At 39.9% G+C, this 20,180-nt stretch overlaps 1 protein-coding gene across 1 annotated transcript in view; it reads left to right on the top strand.

The window, feature by feature from the left end:
• LOC140476223 (ribosome quality control complex subunit NEMF-like) overlaps positions 1-20,180 on the top strand; it is a 132,666-nt gene that overhangs the window by 99,021 nt on the left and 13,465 nt on the right. The window contains exons 22-29 of the mRNA XM_072568478.1: positions 1,262-1,382; positions 5,289-5,841; positions 7,406-7,460; positions 8,679-8,728; positions 11,664-11,805; positions 15,433-15,510; positions 15,592-15,789; positions 15,924-15,962. Coding sequence (XP_072424579.1) covers positions 1,262-1,382; positions 5,289-5,841; positions 7,406-7,460; positions 8,679-8,728; positions 11,664-11,805; positions 15,433-15,510; positions 15,592-15,789; positions 15,924-15,962 — 1,236 coding nt within the window. The remainder of the gene's footprint in view (positions 1-1,261; positions 1,383-5,288; positions 5,842-7,405; positions 7,461-8,678; positions 8,729-11,663; positions 11,806-15,432; positions 15,511-15,591; positions 15,790-15,923; positions 15,963-20,180) is intronic.

Genomic DNA, 20,180 nt, shown 5'->3' with positions numbered 1-20,180 from the left:
AATAGTGGGGCAGGATCATAAGACAGAGTTTATAGCAAAAGATCCCGGGATCTTTTGCTGTAAACTCTCTGTGTCTTATGATCCTGCCCCAGTAGTTATCTGATGAGGAAGCAGTGCTCTGAAGGTTAGTAATTCCAAATGAACCTGTTGGACCATAACCTGGTGTTGTGTGATTTTTAACTTTGTCCACCCTAGTCCAACACCGGCATCTCCACATCATAAAGTGTGCTAGTAAATTAGTTTGTATGGAATGTATTTATACAGTGTCATTCACAGTAGGAGCTGAAATTCCGATGTTAAACAGCCTGTCAGGAAGTGCAAGGTATTTGTTCAGACACAGCCCTCCCCTCCAATACTTCTTGCACCAACTAGAAACTGAATGGAGTGGGTTCAGTTGTAGAATAGTTACAGCACAGTAGCAGGCAATTTGACCTGTCCTGTCCGTACTAGTTCTTTGTAAGAATAACTCAACTAATTCTGTTTCCATTCCCTTTCCCTGTAGGCTTGTAATTTATTTCCTCTTCAGGGTGCTTATCCAGTTCCCTTTCTGAAGGCGACAATTAAAACCAGACTTGCATGAAATGTATTCCAGATCCTAACCAGTCAGTGTAAAAATGATATTCCTCTTATTGCCTTTGGTTCTTGCGCCACTAATGTTGGGTTGTGTCTTCGGGTTCTCAACCTTTTACACCATTTTTAAAAAAAACTCAAGATTGGGATCTGGGCCTCACTGGGCCAGCATTTATTTCTTGTCTTAATGGATCCCTCATGATTTTAAACACTTTTCTGTCAAATTTACTGATATCCTTCCCTAAGGCAAAAACTTTCCACCTTTTGCAATTATTCACATAATTAAAGCTTGTCTTCTATTGAATCATTTTTGTAAATCTTTTCTGAACTCCCTCTAAAACCTTCACATCCTGCCTAGAGTGTGTTAGCTAGAATTGTACAAACTTCTCCAATTGCAACATTTCTTCATAACTTCCTTGCTTTTGTGCACTCTGCATCTATTTATAAAGCTGAGAATTCTGTATGTCTTTTTAACATCTTTCTAAACTGTTGCCCTTCTACTTGGATCACAAGATCCATCTGTATATCAATGCTCTTAAGTGTCCATCTGTTTCAGCATACTTAGAACTTTCAGCATCTTGTGAAAGTTTGTACTTCTACTGAAAAATAGTCAAGAAGAGAACATTTGCAAGTATCTTGCTTGGTAAGTTACTATTTCCTAATAAATTTCATAGGTTTTTTTCGTACCTAGGTTGATGAACAATTTATATGCAGGCACGTAGGTGAGCGGAAAGTAAAAGTACAAGATGAAGACATGGAGACGGTAACTAGCAGCACATCAGAACTATTTTCTGAGGACACTATACCTTTAGGTAATGAAGAAAATTGATACATAAAATTATATGTCACAACATTTATGAGAAGCTTTCAGAATTTATTTGTTCAATTGAACCTTTATAAAATTGCATCCGTAAGAAATTCATCTCCAGGAAGAAGAAACATATTAAGGGGAGGGCGAAGTAACGATGGCTGACAAGGGAAGTCTAGAACTGAGAGAAAACATACAAAGTGATTAAGATTATTGGGAAGGCTTTTAAAGAGAACAGCAAAAGATAACTAAAAAAAGCAATGGAGGGGAGAACATGAGAGTAAGCTAGCTAGCAATTTAAAAGAAGATGGCAAAAGCTTTTTTAGATCTCGAAAAGGAAGAGAACTGCTGGAAAATGAGGGTGGAGAAGTAATAATGGGAACAAAAGAATGGTGGAGGAACTGAATAGGTATTTTGTATCAATTTCTGCAGTAGAAGTCACCAGTGGCATATGAGAACTTCAGGAGAGTCAGGTGGCAAAGGTAGGAGCTGTCGTTAAGGAGAAGATGCTGGGGAAGCTGAAAGGCTGAAGGGGGATAAATTGCCCAGACCAGATGGACTACACCCCAGAGTTCTGAATTAGATAGTTGAAGAGATTGTGGCGGTAATCTTTCAGGAATCACTGGAGTCAGAGAGCGTCCGAGAGGACTGGAAAATGGCTAATGTAACACTCCTGTTGAAGAAGGGATGGAGCCAAAAGATAGGAAACTAAAAGCCCATTAGCCTGACCTCAGTCATTGGTATGATTTTAGAGTCCTGTTGTTAAGGAGAAAATGAGGACTGCAGATACTGGAGATCAGAGTCGAAATGTGTGGCACTGGAAAAGCACAGCTGGAGAGTCGATGTTTCTGGCATAAGCCCCTCATCAGAAATGTTGCTGGTGAAGGGCTTACTCCTGAAACGTCAACTCTCCTGCTTCTCAAATGCTGCCTGATCTGCTGTTCTTTTCAAGCACCACACTTTTTGACTGACTTTATGAAGGTTGAGTTTGAGGAGTACTTAGAGGTGCATAGTAAAATAGGGCTGAGTAAGGGAGGTCAATGCGTGACAAATATGCTCTAATTCTTTGAGGAGCTAATGAGCACGTTAGACAAAGAAGAGCCAGTGGCTGTGATCTATTTGGATTTCAAGAAAGCCTTGATAAGGTACCGCACAGGAGGCTGCTAAATAAAGTAAGAGCCCCTGGGGCAAGGTACAGACACAGTTAGAGGACTGGCTGACTGGCAGAAGGCAGTCAGTGAGAATTAAAGTTCCATGAAAGGACGAGTGGAGTTTTACAAAAGTTAATGTTGGGACTGTAACTATACATGTTAAACATTAACGCTCTGGACAAAGAAACTGAGGGTATTGCTGCTAAGTTTGCAAATGAGACAAAGATCGGTAGGGGACAGGTAACGTAGTAGAAGTGGGGAAGCTGTCGAAGAACTTGGACAGGCTAGGAGAGTGGGCAAAGGAGTGGAAGATGGAATATGAGGAAAGTGTAAGGTTGTACACTTTGATAGGAAGAATAGAGGCATAGAATGTTTTCTAAACTGGGAAAGGCTTTGGCAGACTGAAGCTCAAAAGGGATTTGGGAGTCCTGTTTCGTAAGTTTAACGTGCAGGTTCAACTGGCAGTTAGGTAGACAAATACAATGTTAACATTCATTTGAAGAAGGTTAGAATACAAAAGCAGAAATGTACTGCTGGATAAGGCTGTAGTCAGATCGCAGTTTTAATATTGCGAGCAGTTTTGAGGTCCATATCTAAGGAAGGATGTGCTGTATTGGAGGGGGTCCAGAGAAAGTTTACAAGCATGATCCCAGGATGGAGGGCTTGTGTATGAGGAACGGTTGCGCACTTTTGGAGTCTAGAAGATTATGGAGGGAATCTGATCGAAACCTAGAGAACTGAGAGTCCTCGATAGAGTGGATTGGTGAAGAGACGAGTAGGAAATACCAGGACCCGAGGACACAGCCTCTGAGTTGAAGGGATGACCCTTTTAGAACTGAGATAATGAGTTTCTTTAGCCAGAAGGTGGTTAATTTATGGAACTCATTGTTGTAGAGGGCTGTGGAGGCCAAGTCCTTGAGTTTATTTAAGACCGATAAATAGGTTCTTGATTGGTGAGGGGATTAAGGATTATGGGGATAAGGCAGGAAAATTAAAAACCTGTTCGTCATGATTGAATGGCAGAGCAGACTCAATGGCCTAATTCTCTACCTATATTTATTGGTATACTTTCACCTGAAATATTGCCATCTGTAATGCAACATTTTGAGTGATAACATGGTGTGATGTATGCATAGCTTTATAGCAACTGTAAGGCTGTTCAATAATTCTCCCCTTTAGAAATATGAAATTAGATTAGATTAGATTATTTACAGTGTGGAAACAGGCCCTTCGGCCTAACAAGTCCACACCGACCCGCCGAAGCGCAACCCACCCATACCCCTACATCTACCCCTTACCTAACACTACGGGCAATTTAGCATGGCCAATTCACCTGACCTGCACATCTTTGTGACTGTGGGAGGAAACCGGAGCACCCAGAGGAAACCCATGCAGACACGGGGAGAATGTGCAAACTCCACACAGTCAGTCGCCTGAGGCAGGAATTGAACCCGGGTCTCTGGTGCTGTGAGGCAGCAGTGCCGCCCACAAATAGAAAGGATGAATCTGCTGATAATCAAAAACTGAGCTAAATAAAATTCAGTGACCTAATTTACCATACATTTTCAGTTCCCTTGCTGAATTATGATGTGCATAATATGCCTAACAGGAGTACATTTAAAATATTCTGCACAAGCCTGAAAACATGCAATGTGACTATCATAAAAAGCTTTTGTTGCAAAATGGCAGTTGCTTTAAACAATGACATCTTCTTCCACAGAACTATTGATAACTTTTTGAACAATCTGGGATTTGGTTTGTATTTGTATCTTAAATACTGGAAATGTTTTAAGTATATGTCTTGGGTGATCGTCATTATTTAATGTATTACTTCAGAGAGCAAGGTCAAAATTTGGACATAAACGTGGGATTAAGGTAGAAGTTTTAAACATTTTAAAGTGATTTTGAAATATTGATTTTTGTTTTTTCCCAGCTTCCCCAGCACCTTTCTCCTCAATGATTGATTTCCGAAACTGTTTTTTCAGATACAATTCAGTAATAATTATGAACTTAGTACATCAATAAAAACAGTTACACCCTGTTCAACAAGTTGTCACTTTTTGTTTCAAATGATTCCGATGTGAGATTTTTGGTGAAAAAGTAAGTTCTTGCTTGCTCAGTAAATTTATAAATCATTGCAGATTGGGTGCATCAACAGTGCATCAGTTGGTAAAGCATCGAATCATCTAGATTTCTGTGTTCAACTGTTCATATGCAGACTCCTGAAATTTCTCCCACTTTCAAAGTAGTGACCAATTATAAAGACCAATATTGACAGTTTTCTGGTTCACTACTACCCCAAAATGGGCCGTGATTCCGGTTGTCCTTTTCTTTCACTGAAATTCTGCTCCTGAAATAGCATTCAAAAGTATGAAAGATAACTTTGAAATGCAAAGATTCAAGCCATTGAGCTGTTAGGCAATGAGAAAGTTATGATTTTAAAAGAAAGTGAACTATCTTTTGATAATATTATAAACCTTTCCATAATGACTTCAAACAGGAGTATAATATTTTACTGCTTTATTGGTGTAGAGGAGAACATCAGAACCATACAACCTATATTAGTTAAACTCAACTTTCTGTATATTGAATGTATATACAGAATATATATATATGTGTGTGTGTGTATTAATTTTACAGTTCATGTGTCCATATATCATTGTCTAAATTTTTAGCTTACATTATAAAATATGATTTGCTTCATTAATATCAATGCACTATGATTAATGCAAATTGTAATTCAAAACTCTTTTGTTAAGCCCAATCAGACGATGATGAAAGCAGTAGCGATGAAAACAAGGAGACTGGTACAGAAGCTGGAAACAATCATTGTGAGGAGCTGAAGGGGATTGGAGTAGGTCAGCAGGATGAGAGCAGTAGTGATGATGACAAAGAGGCTCCTACACAAGCTGGAAAAGACCAGTATAAAGAGGTGCACAGGGTTGCAGATGTTCAACAGAACAATGATGATAGCAGTAGTTCTGATGATACAGAGACCAGTATTGAAGCTGAAAACAACCACCATGAAGAGGTGCAAAGAGATGCAGTGGATCACCAGGATACTGAGAGCAGTAGTGGTGATGAGAAAGAGGTCAGTACAGAAACTGATAACAAGCAGTGCAAAGAGGTGCATGTGACTGCAAACGACCAAAAGGACAAGGCCGAAGATGAATTGGACAAACCAGCTAAAAAGGATGAACTGAAAGATTCTGGAGATTTGCAGAAGGTTGAGATAGATCAGGATGAAGAAGAAAATGCAAACTTTAGTTATCCTGACACAGCTATTGATCTGTCGCATCTTCAGTCAAAGAGGTAATTTTCATTTAATATGGATTTCAAATATATGTGAGAAATCACACTATCTCTCCATAGCCTTGCCCACCTCCCTAACTCTAATTTCTTTAGCTTCACACACTTGAAATATCTACACTCCTCTCTGCCTGCTGAACATTCACTATTTTCACTGGCTGCACATTTGGTTGCCATGTCTTTGGTTGCTTCATCCCCAAGTCTATAATTCCATCCCTAAACCTCCCTGGCTGTCTAACTCACCTTTTGCCATTAAATACCCCCTCCTCCACAAAACATACCTCTTTCGATCATCTGGCTAAATATCTCCCTATGTGACCCTGTGTTGTGTTTTGTTTTATAATGTTCCTGTGAAGGGCCTTAAGACTATTATGTTTAATAGTACTGTATAAAAACAAGTTTTGTTACCTTCAACTTTAAGTGCTTAATAAATCTACTTAGCAGTTAGAAAACAAACTCATGGTAGCAGTGACTTGATATGTTTATGTAACAGATGTTGAATTTAGCTCCTTGTACTAAACTAAATCATCTTCTATACTATACTTCAGTTAAATTCCTTATGTATTGCTTGATTTTGTGACTTTCATCAATGACCCACATTAACTGGTTTAACCAACTCTTTTTTTTTTCTGAGGTTCTATACCGACTCTTTGATTTCATTTGGCATCTGAACCTCCGACAATGTAGTTCTCCCTCACTACTGCATTGCAGTGTGAGCCTTGATATTTGCGTTCAGGTCCTAAGTGAAACGCAAACCTGCACCCTTCTTTCCATCTTACCGGTGAAATTATGACAGATTGAGCTAACACATTGAATTCATGAACCAGATCTCTCATACAAATGCTTCTGTTACAGCTGGTCTTATTTTTGCTACAAATAATTATTACATATCCCACTGGTAACAACAGTCCAAGGTTAAAGCGTAAATTTGCTTACTTAAATACTCAATATTCTTTGGAATTAAGAGGCTTTTTGTTTACTGCTAGTTGGATTATGTTATCCATTGCCAATTACTGATTACTCACAGTTTTGTCTATGGTGCTACTGTTTTAGCCACATTCACTAATTCATTTATGCTTTGCACTACCACCAGATTTGCATGTTCGGTTTGCAAACACATATCAATGGTAATTGAAAATGTAAGACACTTTCAGCTAATAAAACAAACTTCTGTACTGTGCATTTCATAAGTTTTGTGATAAATGCACAACATGTCTATTCTGTGTGAATGAGTTTTGAGAGCACATTTCTGACAGTACCTATTCATTATTTACTGCTGAGAAAGGCAAATCGTATGTAGATGCCAGTTAGACACTTGCCGAACACATTAACTACTAATAACCGGAAGGCAACATTTTGCAAAAATCGTCATTTGTCAGAGATAATGGTATCATGAATTGAGTGCTATGGTCATCAATTATGCCTCAATAATGAAACATCATGTCACATATGCAAATTTTCAAAATGTAAATAATGCAACTTTTTTCATATTACCAAACCATTAGGGTCTTTAGGAGTCTTATAATAAAACAGATCTAATTATTATATTAAATCTTATTTTCAACAGATCTATCCAGATACATAACACATCATTGAAAGAAGAACTGATTGAAGAAATATGGGTAAAATATGACTTTAGTTTAACTTTAGAGTGTATAAGTTCTTGTATTTTCTCTGATTAAACTCAGTTTTACTATGAATGTTGCAATGAGTTAGAATGCTAATTTTTCACCTTTCTGATTTAGATTTGAATACACCTCAGTTTGTTGGGACGGATCTGTCCCTGTGGTCTGTCGGGTGGTTAAACGAATTAAGTTTGAGTTTTGGTGTTATTAATAGGAGGTACATTCTTGTTATGCTGATTGGTACTTAATTGGTAGTTTCCTTCAAATTGATTACACAAATTGGAATTCACATGGTTTTCTACTTTGCTTCCAGAAAGTGATTCACTTTGTTTTTATGGTGCAAGTAACTTAACCAAAGATGAGATGAATAGCATTGTTTGTGACAAATATCAAAATTCAAGTGTCCCTTTTTGTTTGATGCATGCACAAATTTAAAGCAAGCTTGAAAATATTCAACCACAATTTAAGCTATTGTTTCAAAGGCATTTTCCACGTGCTCGATGAGGAAACCAGCAAAACTGAATGGTTTAAACACTTGATAAATTTGAGAATGGAAAGTTATTTGGATTTTCTTTCATGAAGTTGACAAATATCTATGCCATAGAATTTTAATGTGTTCCCAAATGTGGAAATCCAGGGTCAGCAAGAAGCATTTTTAGGTCATGAAAGTTATCTAAAGATGTAATGTAGCATTCCCTTTGCTTTGTTCCAACATAAGATTTCCGTCCTGTGACCTGGCTAGATTCAAATCTTGGCATGTAGCTTCAAAGGATAGTTTTCCAATTGCATTACATGACCCAATTCCCCAGTATAGACTCTAATTCTATATCATTGCTTTATTGTATGTACATCCATCAATTCAGTGGCCCCATTCACTACTTTCCCTGAAGTGAGAATTCTTTGAATTTGTCAATTTTGCTGAATAACGTGCATCAATTTAAGATTTGTGTAGTTTTTTTTTTACATAGGTGAGTTAACTCTCAGATCTCAGATTCATTTTCAATTAGAAATGTGCTAAAATATTTTTGTTTCGTGCTGGCCATGTTAATGACATTTATGTGGTGTCTCAGTGTATTTTCTCTTTAATTGTACTTCTGGTATACATGTAATTAGTTTATCCTATGTTATACTTCATTTGTAATATTATTGTCAGTATCAGTTGTGAGTTTGCCACATCCAACTAAATCAAGGTCAAAAGCTTGTTTCTTTTTACAGGTTGATGGGAAATCACAAAGTCGGAAACACCTATCAGTCAAAGAAAGGAAGTGAGTTTCATTTAGAAATGTTGTAAAATAAAGAAGCTTTTACCTGATGTGTGTCAATTCGTGTGATGCTGGTAAAGCACAACAGGTCAGGCAGCATCCGAGGAGCAGGCGAATCAACATTTTGGGCATAAGCCCTTCACCAGAAATTAGGCGTCTGTGCTGGGGGTGCTGAGAGATAAATGCGAGAGGGTTGGGCTGGGGTAGAAGGTGGCTGAGATTGCAATAAGTAGATGAAGATGGGGGTGAAGGTGATGGATCGGAGAGGAAGGTGGAGCGGATAAATGGGAAAGACTATGGGCAGTTCAAGAGGGTGGTGCCGAGTTGGAGGCTTGGGACTGAGATAAGGTAGGGGGGAGGAAAATGAGGAAACTGGTGATATTCACATTAATTCAGTGTGGTTACAGGTTCCCAAGGCAGAGAATGAGGCCTTCTTCCTCCAGCTGTTGGGTTGTTAGGGTTTGGCATGTCTTTGATGAGTGGGAGGAGAAGTTAAAATATTCAGCCACGGGGCAGTGGGGTTGGTTGGTGCGTGTACCTCAGATATGTTCTCTGAAATGATCTGCAAGTTGGCATCCTGTCACCCCGATGAGACCACATTTGGTGCAATGGTTACAGTAGATGATATTTATGGAGGTACACTTAAATTTCTTTTGGATGTGGAAGGATCCTTTGGGCCTTGGACGGAGGTGAGGGGGAGGTGTGGGTGCAGGTTTTGCACTTCCTGCGATGGCAGGGGAAGGTGCTGGGACTAGGGTGAGGATGGGGGCAGGGGGTGTGGATCTGACCAGGGAGTCACGGAGGGAATGGTCTCTCCAAAATGCTCATGGGGTGGGGAGGGAAATATATTCCTAGTGGTGGGGTCCATTTGTAGATGGCGGAAAATGCCATAATGTATACGGAGGTTGGTGGGATGAAAGGTGAAGACCAGGGGTGTTCTGTACATTGGTGCATTGAGAGGGGTGGGATTCAAGGGCAGAGGTGCAGCAAGTGGGTGAGATGCGCTGGAAGGCATTGTCGACCACATGGGAGGGGAAATTGCAGTCTTTGAAGAAGGAGACTATCTGGAATTTTCTATGGTGGAATTGGTCATCCTGGGAATAGATGTGGCGGAGGTGGAGGAATTGGGAATAAGGGATGGTGTTTTTACAGGAGGCAAAATGGAAGGAGCTGTAGTCCAGGTAGCTGTGGGTTTGTAGTAGATGTCCTAGTTATTCGGTCGCTGGAGGTGGAGCTGGAGAGGTCCAGGAAGGGGAGGGAGGTGTCTGAGATGGTCCAGGTGAATTTGAGCTTGGGATAAAAGTTGTTAGTGAAATTGATGAACTGTTCAATCTCCTCGTGGGAGCACGAGGTAGCGCCGATACAATCATCCAAGTAGCGGAGGAAAAGGTGGGGGATGGTGCCTGTGTAGCTGAGGAAGATGGATTGTTCCATGTACCGACAAAGAGGCAGGAATAGCTGGGGCCCATGCGAGTGCCCATGGCCACCCCTTTGGTTTGGAGGAAGTGGGAGGATTGGAAGGAGAAGTTGTGAAGGGTGAGGACCAGTTCAGCTAGGTGGATGAGGGTGTCAGTGGAGGGAACTGGTTGAGACAGTGTGAGAGGAAGAAATGGAAGGCTTGGAGGCCTTCGACGTGGCGGATAGATGTATATGGAGACTGGATGTTCATGGTGAAGATTGGAAATCTTTGCAGGGGGATTGAAAAGGTCCATCTTTGGCAGCTACACCGGCACCATCCCCCATCTTTTCCTCTGCTGCATTGATGACTGTATCGATGCTACCTCCGTGCTCCCATGAGGAGGTCGAACAGTTAATCAACTTCACTAATGCCTTTCATCCCTATCTCAAATTCACCTGGACCGTCTTGGACACCTCCCTCTCCTTCCTAGACCCCTCCATCTCCATCTCCATCTCTGTTGACTGACTAGCCACGGACATCTACTACAAACCCACGAACTCCCACAGCTACCTGGACTACACCTCCGTCCAAGGCCCCAAAGGAATCTTCCACATCCTTCCGTGCCTCCTATTCTGCCTTGGGCTCTCCAACCACATGGGATCAATATGGATATCACCAGTTTCCTGATTTCCCCTCCCCCTACCTTATCCCATTCCCAAGCCTCCAACATGGCACCGCCCTCTTGACCTGTCCATCGTCTTTTGCATCTATCCGCTTCACCTTCCTCTCCGACCAATCACCTTCTCTCCTACCTTCATCTACCTATTGCATTTTCAGCTACCTTCCCCTGCCAACCACAGCCCCCTGCCATTTATCTCTCAGTCCCCCTGGCCCAGATGTCTCATTCCTGATGAAGGGCTTATGCCCGAAACGTCGATTCTCCTGCTTCTCTGATGCTGCCTGACCTGCTGTGCCTTTCCAGCACCACACTCTCGACTCTGATCTCGAGCATCTGCAGTCCTCACTTTCTCCTAGTTGATTTTCCCCCTTTACCTGATATGTGCCTGTACTAGTCATTGATAGAATATCCGAACTTTCAGAATTTTTGTATTGAGGGATTAGTAGTAAGATCACATGACTTGTAACTATTTTCTCAGGTTTTCACCAAACAAATGCTGATGAACTAAGTTAACTTGTGCTTTTCAGTTTTTATTGATCATCCTGATTACTTAAACCCCGTATTATCCAGTTGACTTCACTCATAAAGGAGTGCATTCAGTTTAAAGCAGTATAACTTCAGCATCTCCTGTGTATCCTGATGCCTTTTGTTTTGCTTTTCTTTATTTTTATTCAGAACAGAAATTATATTTAGTTAGCAAGAACTAAAAAAGGAAGAATAAGAAAGACCTATTCATTGACTAAATTAAACAAATGTTCAGTTGCTGGTTGAAAGTGAGTTTAGTTGATATTGAATTAGCAACAATTATCTTGGCTAATTTGCTGCTAATATGATGGAATGAATTTCTTTTGATTTTCCAGAGAAATGAAGAGAAAGAAAAAACTGGCGTCTGAGGATTCTGAACAAATAATTCAGTTAGAAACTAGAAAAACACAATCTGTGGAAGAACAGGATACAAAAAAATCATCATCTTCTCAACAGCCTTTGAAAAGAGGACAAAAGGTAATGGGAGGAGGGAAGGCAATTACGAATCAGTCGTAGCTGCAGGCTTAGCGAGCAACACCAACATCTAATGTAGGAACAAAAAAAATTGTTTTTTGTCTTAATATGTAATGAGTCCCATTTATCAGATGATAATTTGTTAGTTATCAGTTTGATATAAGAATCTTCAAGTACTTATACTGACATCAAGGCAGTATTTGACATCGAAGAGTATGGTATCGAAGAGTTTTGGAAAAGCAAGAATCCATGAGATTCATGAAGAAAACTCTTTGCTGAGTGTAGTCATATCTGACACAAAGGAAGATGATTGAGTTTGTTGGATGTCAGTCATCTCAGATGTACAACGTTACCGCAGGAGTATCCTAGGCCCAATCAACTGCTTTATCAATGATCTTCCCTCCTTGAAAATGTCAGAAGTGGATATTCACTGATGATTACACTGTGTTCAACACTGTTTTTGACTCCCCAGATACTTAATCAGTCCCTTTCCAAATGTAGTAAGACATGGACAGTATCCAGTTTTGTGCTGACAAATGCCAAGTTAAATCTGTAACGCACAAATGGAACTCCATTTCTATCGGTGAATTTCCCATGATCCTAGGGGAATTGGATTCGCCATTAACCCGAAAAAGAATTGGACCGGCTGAATAAATACTATGGCTACAAGAGTTGGTCAAAGGCTAGGGATCCTGCAGCAAGTAATATATTGCTAGTGCTGTATAGTGGAAATATATTGTTACTCCATCACATTCCTGATGCTTTCTAAATAGTGGATGTGCTTTGAGGAGTCAGGTAGTGAATTGCTTGCTACAGAGTGAAAAAACTGAAAGAACTGCAAATGCTGGAGATTAGAAACAAAGGCAGAAATTGCTTGAAAAACTCAGCAAATCTGGCAGCATCTATGGAGAGGGATCACTGGACCTGAAGTGTTAACTCTGATACATCTCCCAAGATGCTGCCAAACCTGTTGAGTTTTTGTTGCAATTTCTGTTTTTAGTTCAGGTCCCAGAGTGAAACCTGGCTTGATAGATCAGATTTTTCTTTTTAACCTATCAAGGTAGTATTTCACTATTCCCCAGGCATGCAATGCTGCTGATTTAGTTTTAACAATAATACAAAAGTTTATTTTGCAAAGGAAGTGAAGACAAAATAAACTAAACTATTTAGATATAAAACTATTTTAAGATTTAAAAATACAAAGTAAAATAAAACGTAATCTCATCCGTCCACAACACCATCACTTTACAGTACTCAACTATCAGACTTCCTTTCTCTATCACATCTGACTTAAACGTTCCTTTCAAATCCTTGACAGTGTTGATTAGTCACACAACATAGTTTAAATTGTCTTAGGTTCAAATAAACCATACAGGTTTCTGACCAAACCATTTAGGACTGAGATAAGGAGAAATTTCTTCTTGCAGAGGGTGATGAGCCTATGAAAATCACTACCACAGAAAGCAGTTGAGGCCAAAACATTGTATGCTTTCAAAAAGAAGGTCGATATAGTTTTTAGGGCTAAAGGGATGAAAGAGTGTGGAGAGAAAGAGGGAACAGGGTACGGAGTTGAATGATCAGAAACAATCATATTGAATGATGGAGTAGACTTGAAGCACTGAATATTTTCTATCCTTAACTATGCTGAACAAATTCCTTTCTTGAGACAAAATTATTCTTGGACCTAACTTCATCAAACCCTGATGAAAATTGAAACCAAAAGCTTCCCAGTTTATGGGATTTTTCTCCACCAGCAAAAGAAAATCATGCTTTTATTCTTTGAAACCCAAAAAACAGGCTAGCGCCTTTCAATGTTTACTCACGTCAATCATAAAACTCTCTGAGCAAATAAATTCCTGTTAACAGTCCAAAAACTGCGCTGTCTCATAACCAGTTGAAAAATCATGGCTCTGAAAACTGATAAGTTAATTATTAAACCACCTATGTACATATATCATAATCCACATGCTGCTAGTTCAAAATGCAATATGATGCATATGTGTTAATTGTTCATTTTAATCACATAGCTTACGTAAGTAATATTATTTCAAACAAAAATAAAGAGTCAGCCCTTTTCCCCAGTAGTATCTTTTACCGACAGTTAGTTAGTGAAATATCATTCCCATCTTAGCATTCTTTTTATTGCTTACTCAACAGAGTTATAAACATTTAAATTTTCAGACGTTTTGCACATTCAACAGATGTCGACTTTATGTTAGTGTCTGTACCCGAGTTGCAGATACCTGCTAATTCACTGACTCTTCTGAACAGAATGTTTCAAAAAGCCTTGTCTAACTAACTGCGAGGACTGTTTCAGACTCCTTTTCCAACTCAGATTGCCTAGCAACCTTCTCCTATTATGAATCACGTACTTTCATCTACACTTGATTGTAGCCCCTGACCATCGGTAGGTACACTTTCAGCTTAAGTGCCCAAGTTGCTTGCTAGTCGTTTTGCTAAAGTGACTGGCTTTCTTGGAAATGATGATTGAAGTCATTGGTCAAAAATGACTTTCTGGCCTCTTGGGGATAAAAAACAAGTGCCCTTCACAGAACGAAAACCAAAACTCATTTATCTTTACTGTAGAATGAAAATTTCCAAATGATATATTAGCAATTTTTACCGCACTTAACGGGAGTGATAGTCTGAATTTGGCTGTTAAATTATGTTTAATGATGTGTAATGACAACACTGGGTGCCTGATGAGCACCATGTAAAAATATAAATTAGAAATAATTCTATTAATTTTTCTGATAATTAAGTGTATATCTCCATATATCATCATCACTATCATCATAACTGGTATTCAGAGGCAAATGAACGCGGCAATGAACTTGGGTTCAAATCAAGTGAAAATATTACTGCTTGTGTTGCTGAACAGAGACCTTGGAATGTAGGTTCATAGTTCCTTCAAAGTGGAGTCGCAGGTAGACAGGAAAGCGAAGAAGGCATTTTGTATGCTTTCCTTTGTTGGTCAGTGCATTGAGTATAGGAGTTGGGAAGTCATGTTGCGGTGCACAGGACATTGGTTAGGCCACTGTTTGAATACTACATACAATTCTGGTCTCCCTGCTATAGGAAGGATGTTGTGAAACTTGAAAAGGTTCATAAAAGATTTACAAGGCTGTTGCTAAAGTTGGAGGGTTTGACCTACAGAGAGAGGTTGAATAGGCTGGGGCTGTTTTCCCTGGAGCATTGGAGACTGAGGGGTGACCTTATAGAGGTTTGTAAAATCATGAGGGGCATGGATAGGTTAAATAGACAAGATCTTTTCCCCAGGGTGGGGGAGTTGAAAACTAGAGGGCATAGATTTAAGGTGAGAGGGGAAAAAATTAAAAGGGATCTAAGGGGCAGCATTTTCATGCAGAGAGTAGTGCGTGTATGGAATGAGCTGCCAGAGGAAGTGGTGGAGGGGTATAATTACAGCATTTAAAAGTCATCTGGAAAGGTATATGAATAGGAAGGGTTTAGAGAGATATGGGCTAAATGCTGGCAAATGAGACTAGATTAATTTAGGATATCTGGTCAGCATGGACAAGTTGGACCAAAATGGTCTTGTTTCCATGCTGTATATCTATATGACATCTGATGACTCAAAGTAGTTATTATTCTGTGTTTTGCATTATTCAGGCTAAACTGAAGAAAATTAAAGAAAAATATAAAGATCAAGATGAAGAGGATCGTGAATTAATGATGAAATTACTTGGGGTATGAATAAGTTTGCATTATACAGATTATATTTTAAAATGCATTAGGTATTGGATTTTAATTTATATTATCTGAATCCAGTCAGCAGGCTCAAGTAAAGAGGAAAAGACGAAGAAAGGTAAAAAGGGAAAAGCAAAAAAAACTACTAAACAGCAGGTGAAGCAACAGTCTTCAAACAAAACGAGTAGTGTTGAAAGCAAAGAGCAAAATCTCGACCTTGTTACACATCATATGGCAGAAGTTACTATAGAGGAGAGTGCTGTCGAAGATCATCAAGAAGTAAGGCATTGGAGTCCATTTAAACATTAATATTCTGAAAAAAAGTTAGTTTCACCAACTAACAAAAATGGCACTGTATACTTCTGCAATAAATTAACGTCCTTTATTAACATTTGTGTTTTATGAATATGTAGGACCAAGACGAACCAGAGCAAGATCTGCAAGCGGCTGAGGTTTGTTGGTTATTAATAAAATAAAAAGTTCAAAATGATTATTATTATTTTTAATGGCCTTATCCTCAGACTTGCCAGTTAAGTTTGAGAAATCAGTTGAGAACAGATTCTATTGAGATTAAGTGGGACTGAAGAATGGCTAATGGTATATCTATTTTCAAAAGGAAAGGTTGAGGTAACCTGACAAAAGACAATTCAACATCAGTTTGGGAGGGAGGGGGAAATTATACAATTAATTAAATATTTAATTACTAAATATCTAGATGAAGATTTTAAAAATTAGAAATAACACTCAGAAAGGAAAACTGCTTAGCAAACTGAGAACCAATTTAACAAATGATATATATAACATAGAACAGTTCAGCATAGTACAGGCCCTTCGGCCCTCTACGTTGTGCCAATCTTTTATCCTGCTCTTAAGATCAAGCTAACCTACACACCCTTCATTCAGTATCATCCATGTACCTATCCAAGAGTCACTTAAATGTCCATAATGCTGGCAGTGCATTCCACACATCCATCACTATAAGTAAATAACCAACATTTGACATCTTCCCCAAACCTTCGTCCACTCACCTTAAAGTTATACCCTCTTGTGATAGCCATGACAAACAAAATCTCTGACTATTCACTCTGTCTATGTCTCTCATCATCATGTACACCTCTATCAAGTCATCTCTCATTCTTCTTCGCTCCAATGAGAAAAGCCCTCGCTCCCGCAAGCTTTCCTCATAAGACATGCCCTCTAGTCCAGGCAGCATTCTGGTAAATCTCCTCTGCACCCTCTGTAAAGTTTTCACATCCTTATAAAGAGGCAACCAGAACTGAACAATATTCCAAGTGTGATCTAACCTGAGCTCTGTAGAGCTGCAGCATAACCTTGAGGCTCTTAAACTCAATTGCTTTCCTAATGAAAGCCAACAAACCATACAATCCTATCAAGTTGGGTGGCAACTTTGAGGACATTGACCCCAAGATCCCTCTATTCCTCCACAATTCTAAGAATCCTGCCTTTAACCCTGTATTCTGTATTCATATGTAACCTTTCAAAATGAATTACTTCACACTTTTCCAGGTTGAACTCCATCTGCTGCTTATCAGCTCAGTTCTGCATCATCTCAATGTCTCGTTGTAACCTCCAATTGCTCTCCACACTATCCACTATTTTACCAATCTTTGTGTCATCGGCAAACTCGCTAACCTACCCTTCGACTTCCTCATCCAAGTCCTTCATAAAAATCACAAAGAGGAAAGGTCCCAGTACACATCCCTGCAGAATACCACTGATCACGGAGCTTCAGGCTGAATACTTTCCATTTACTATCTCTGTCTTCTATGGTCCAGCCAATTCTGTATCCAGACAGCTATATTTCCCTGTATATCATGCTTCCTCACTTTCTGAATGAGCCTACCATGGGGAACCTTACCAAACTGCTTTTTTTAAAAAAAAATTCACATGCACCACATCCACTGCTCCATCTTCATTAATATGTTTGTCACATCCTCAATTCAATAAGGCTTGTGAGGCATGACCCGCCCCTCTCAAAGCAATGCTGACTATCTCTAATCAAACTATGTTTTTCCAAGTAATCATAAATCCTCTCTCTCAGAATCCTTTCTAGTAATTTACCCACCACAGATGTAAGATTGACTAGTCTGTAATTCCCAGCATTATCCCTATTCCCTTCTTTAAACAATGCAATAACATTTGCCACCCTCCAATCATCTGGCACTACTCCAGTAAATAGTGAGGAAGCAAGATCATCGCCAAAGGCACAGCAATCTCCTTCTTCACTTCCCATAGAAATCTTGCTTATATCCTGTCTGAGTCAGGGGACTTATCTATCCTTATGATTTTCAAAATGTTCAGCACTTCTCCTTAACATTAACCTGGTTGAGCATATCAGTCTATTTCATGCTGTCCTCACAAATGACAAGATCCCTCAGTAGTGAATACTTAAGCAAAGTTATTAAGGACCTCCCCTACCACCTCTGACTCCAGGCACAAGTTCCCTCCATTGATTGGTCCTACCCTCATTTTGGCCATCCTCTTTGTTCCTCACATAAGTATAGAATTCCTTAGGATTTTGCTTAATCCTACCCGTTAAAGCTTTTTCATGCCGTTAAACCTGTCCTCAGCCCATTCTTCAGTTCCTTCCTGATTACCTTGTAACCTCGAGAACCCTGTCTGATCTTTGCTTCCTTAACCCTAAATAAGCTTCCTTCTTCCTCTTGACTAGATGTTCCACATCCCTTGTCACTTTAGGTTCCTTTACCGCCTCAGTGGGACAAACCTATCCAGCACTATCAGCAAGTACTCCTTAAACAACCTCCACATTTCTGTCATGCATTTCCCTGAGAATGTGTTCCCAATTTAGGCACCCCAGTTCCTGCCTAATATTATTGTAATTTCCCTTCCCCCAATTAAATTTTCCTTCTCCCCCTTTCCTATATTGTCTGCTCCTATCCCTGTCCATGACTATAGTAAGGTCAGGGAGTTGGGATCACTGAAGTGCTCTCCCACCAAGAGATCCGACACCTGACTTGTTTCATTGCCATTCGTTAATCCAATATGGCCTCCTCTCTAGTAGGCCGATCTACATATTGAGTCAGGAATCCTTCCTGGACACACCTGACAAAGTCTGCTCCATCCAAACTATTCACACTAAGGAGGTCCCAATCGTTATTAGGGAAGATAAAGTCAAACATGACAATAGCCTTATAATTTCTGCACCTTTCCAAAATCTGCCTCCCAATCTGCTCCATCGTGTCTCTGTTGCTGCGGGGGAGGGGGGGGATTCTAAAAAAAACTCTCAAGAAAATGACTGCTCCTTTCTTGTTTCTGACTTCAACCCATAATGACTCAGTCTCCTTGATGACCTCCCTTTTTGCAGCTGTGGTACTACCCCTGATTTGCAATACCACTCCCCCACCTCTTTTACCTCCCTTTCTATTCATTTTGAAAATCTAAAGCCTGGAACGTTCAACAATCATTCCTGCCCTTGTGATATCCAAGTCTCCATAATGACCACAACATCATAGAGTTTGGATCAGTACTTGGAACTAAGTTCATCACCTTTACTGATACTTCTTGTGTTAAAATAGACACACTTCAACCCATCACACTGACTGCAACTTTGCCCTATCAACTGTCTATCCTTCCTCACAGACTCTCTGCACACTGTATCTGGCTGTTCACTAGCTAATCCATCCTCAAACTACTAGCTACTCCATCCCCTAGCCAAACTTGATTAAACCCTCCTGAAGAGCTTGAGCAAACTACCCGCTCAGGATATTGGTGCCCCTCCAGTTCAGGGGCAACCCGTCCTCCTTGTACAGGTCCCACCTTCCCCAGAAGGTATCCCAATGATCCACATCTGTGAAGGCCTCCCCCCTACACCAGCCTGGCAGCCACGTGTTCATTTGCACTCACTTTCTGTTCCTAGCCTCGCTAACCCGTAACACTGGTAGCAATCCTGAGATTACTACTCTGCTTGCCCTGCCTTTTTAGCTTTCAACCTAATTCCCTATATTCTCTTTTCAGGTCTTCATCCTTTTTCCTAGCTATGTCATGATACGATGTGTACCATGACTTCTGGCTGCTCCCCCTTCCCCTTAAGCATCCTGTAAACTCGATCTGAGACATCCCTGACCCTAGCACCCCAGAGACAACATACCATCAGGAATTTGGTTCGCAACCACAGAATGTCCTGTCTGTTCCTCTCACCAATCTTCTTTGGTTGGGTGGGGTGGCATGAAGAGAATATGTGCATTTTAGAAAGCTTTGGACAGAATACAACATATTGGAGAAGACTCCGGGAAAAGCGATGTTCTAATTGGAAAAATAATAGATTCTTAACAGGGTAAATACAGAGATTGATCCTAGACCCTTCCACAGAGTAAACGGAGGGCATAATCTCAAAGTAAGAAGTCACCCATTTGAGACAGAGATGAGGAGAGATTTGTTCTGAGAGAGGTGAATTTGTGGAATTCTTTACCTCAGATGGCTTTCGAGGCTGGGTCATTAAGTATATTGATAGTTGAAATAGACAGTGGCGTTGAGAATGATCAGATCAGCCATGATCTTATGCAGTGGTTGAGCATACCCAGACGGCCTACTTCTGTTACTACATCTTATGGTTTTATGGCAATAGTACAATAGTGAGAGCAAATTGTTCGTCAGATTGCATTCAAGTGAGGACATAGATATTCTTTGAA

This window comes from Chiloscyllium punctatum, chromosome 4 (genome assembly GCF_047496795.1).
Source record: "Chiloscyllium punctatum isolate Juve2018m chromosome 4, sChiPun1.3, whole genome shotgun sequence".
NCBI lineage: Eukaryota > Metazoa > Chordata > Chondrichthyes > Orectolobiformes > Hemiscylliidae > Chiloscyllium > Chiloscyllium punctatum.
This window is presented reverse-complemented; position numbering and strand designations above follow the sequence as displayed.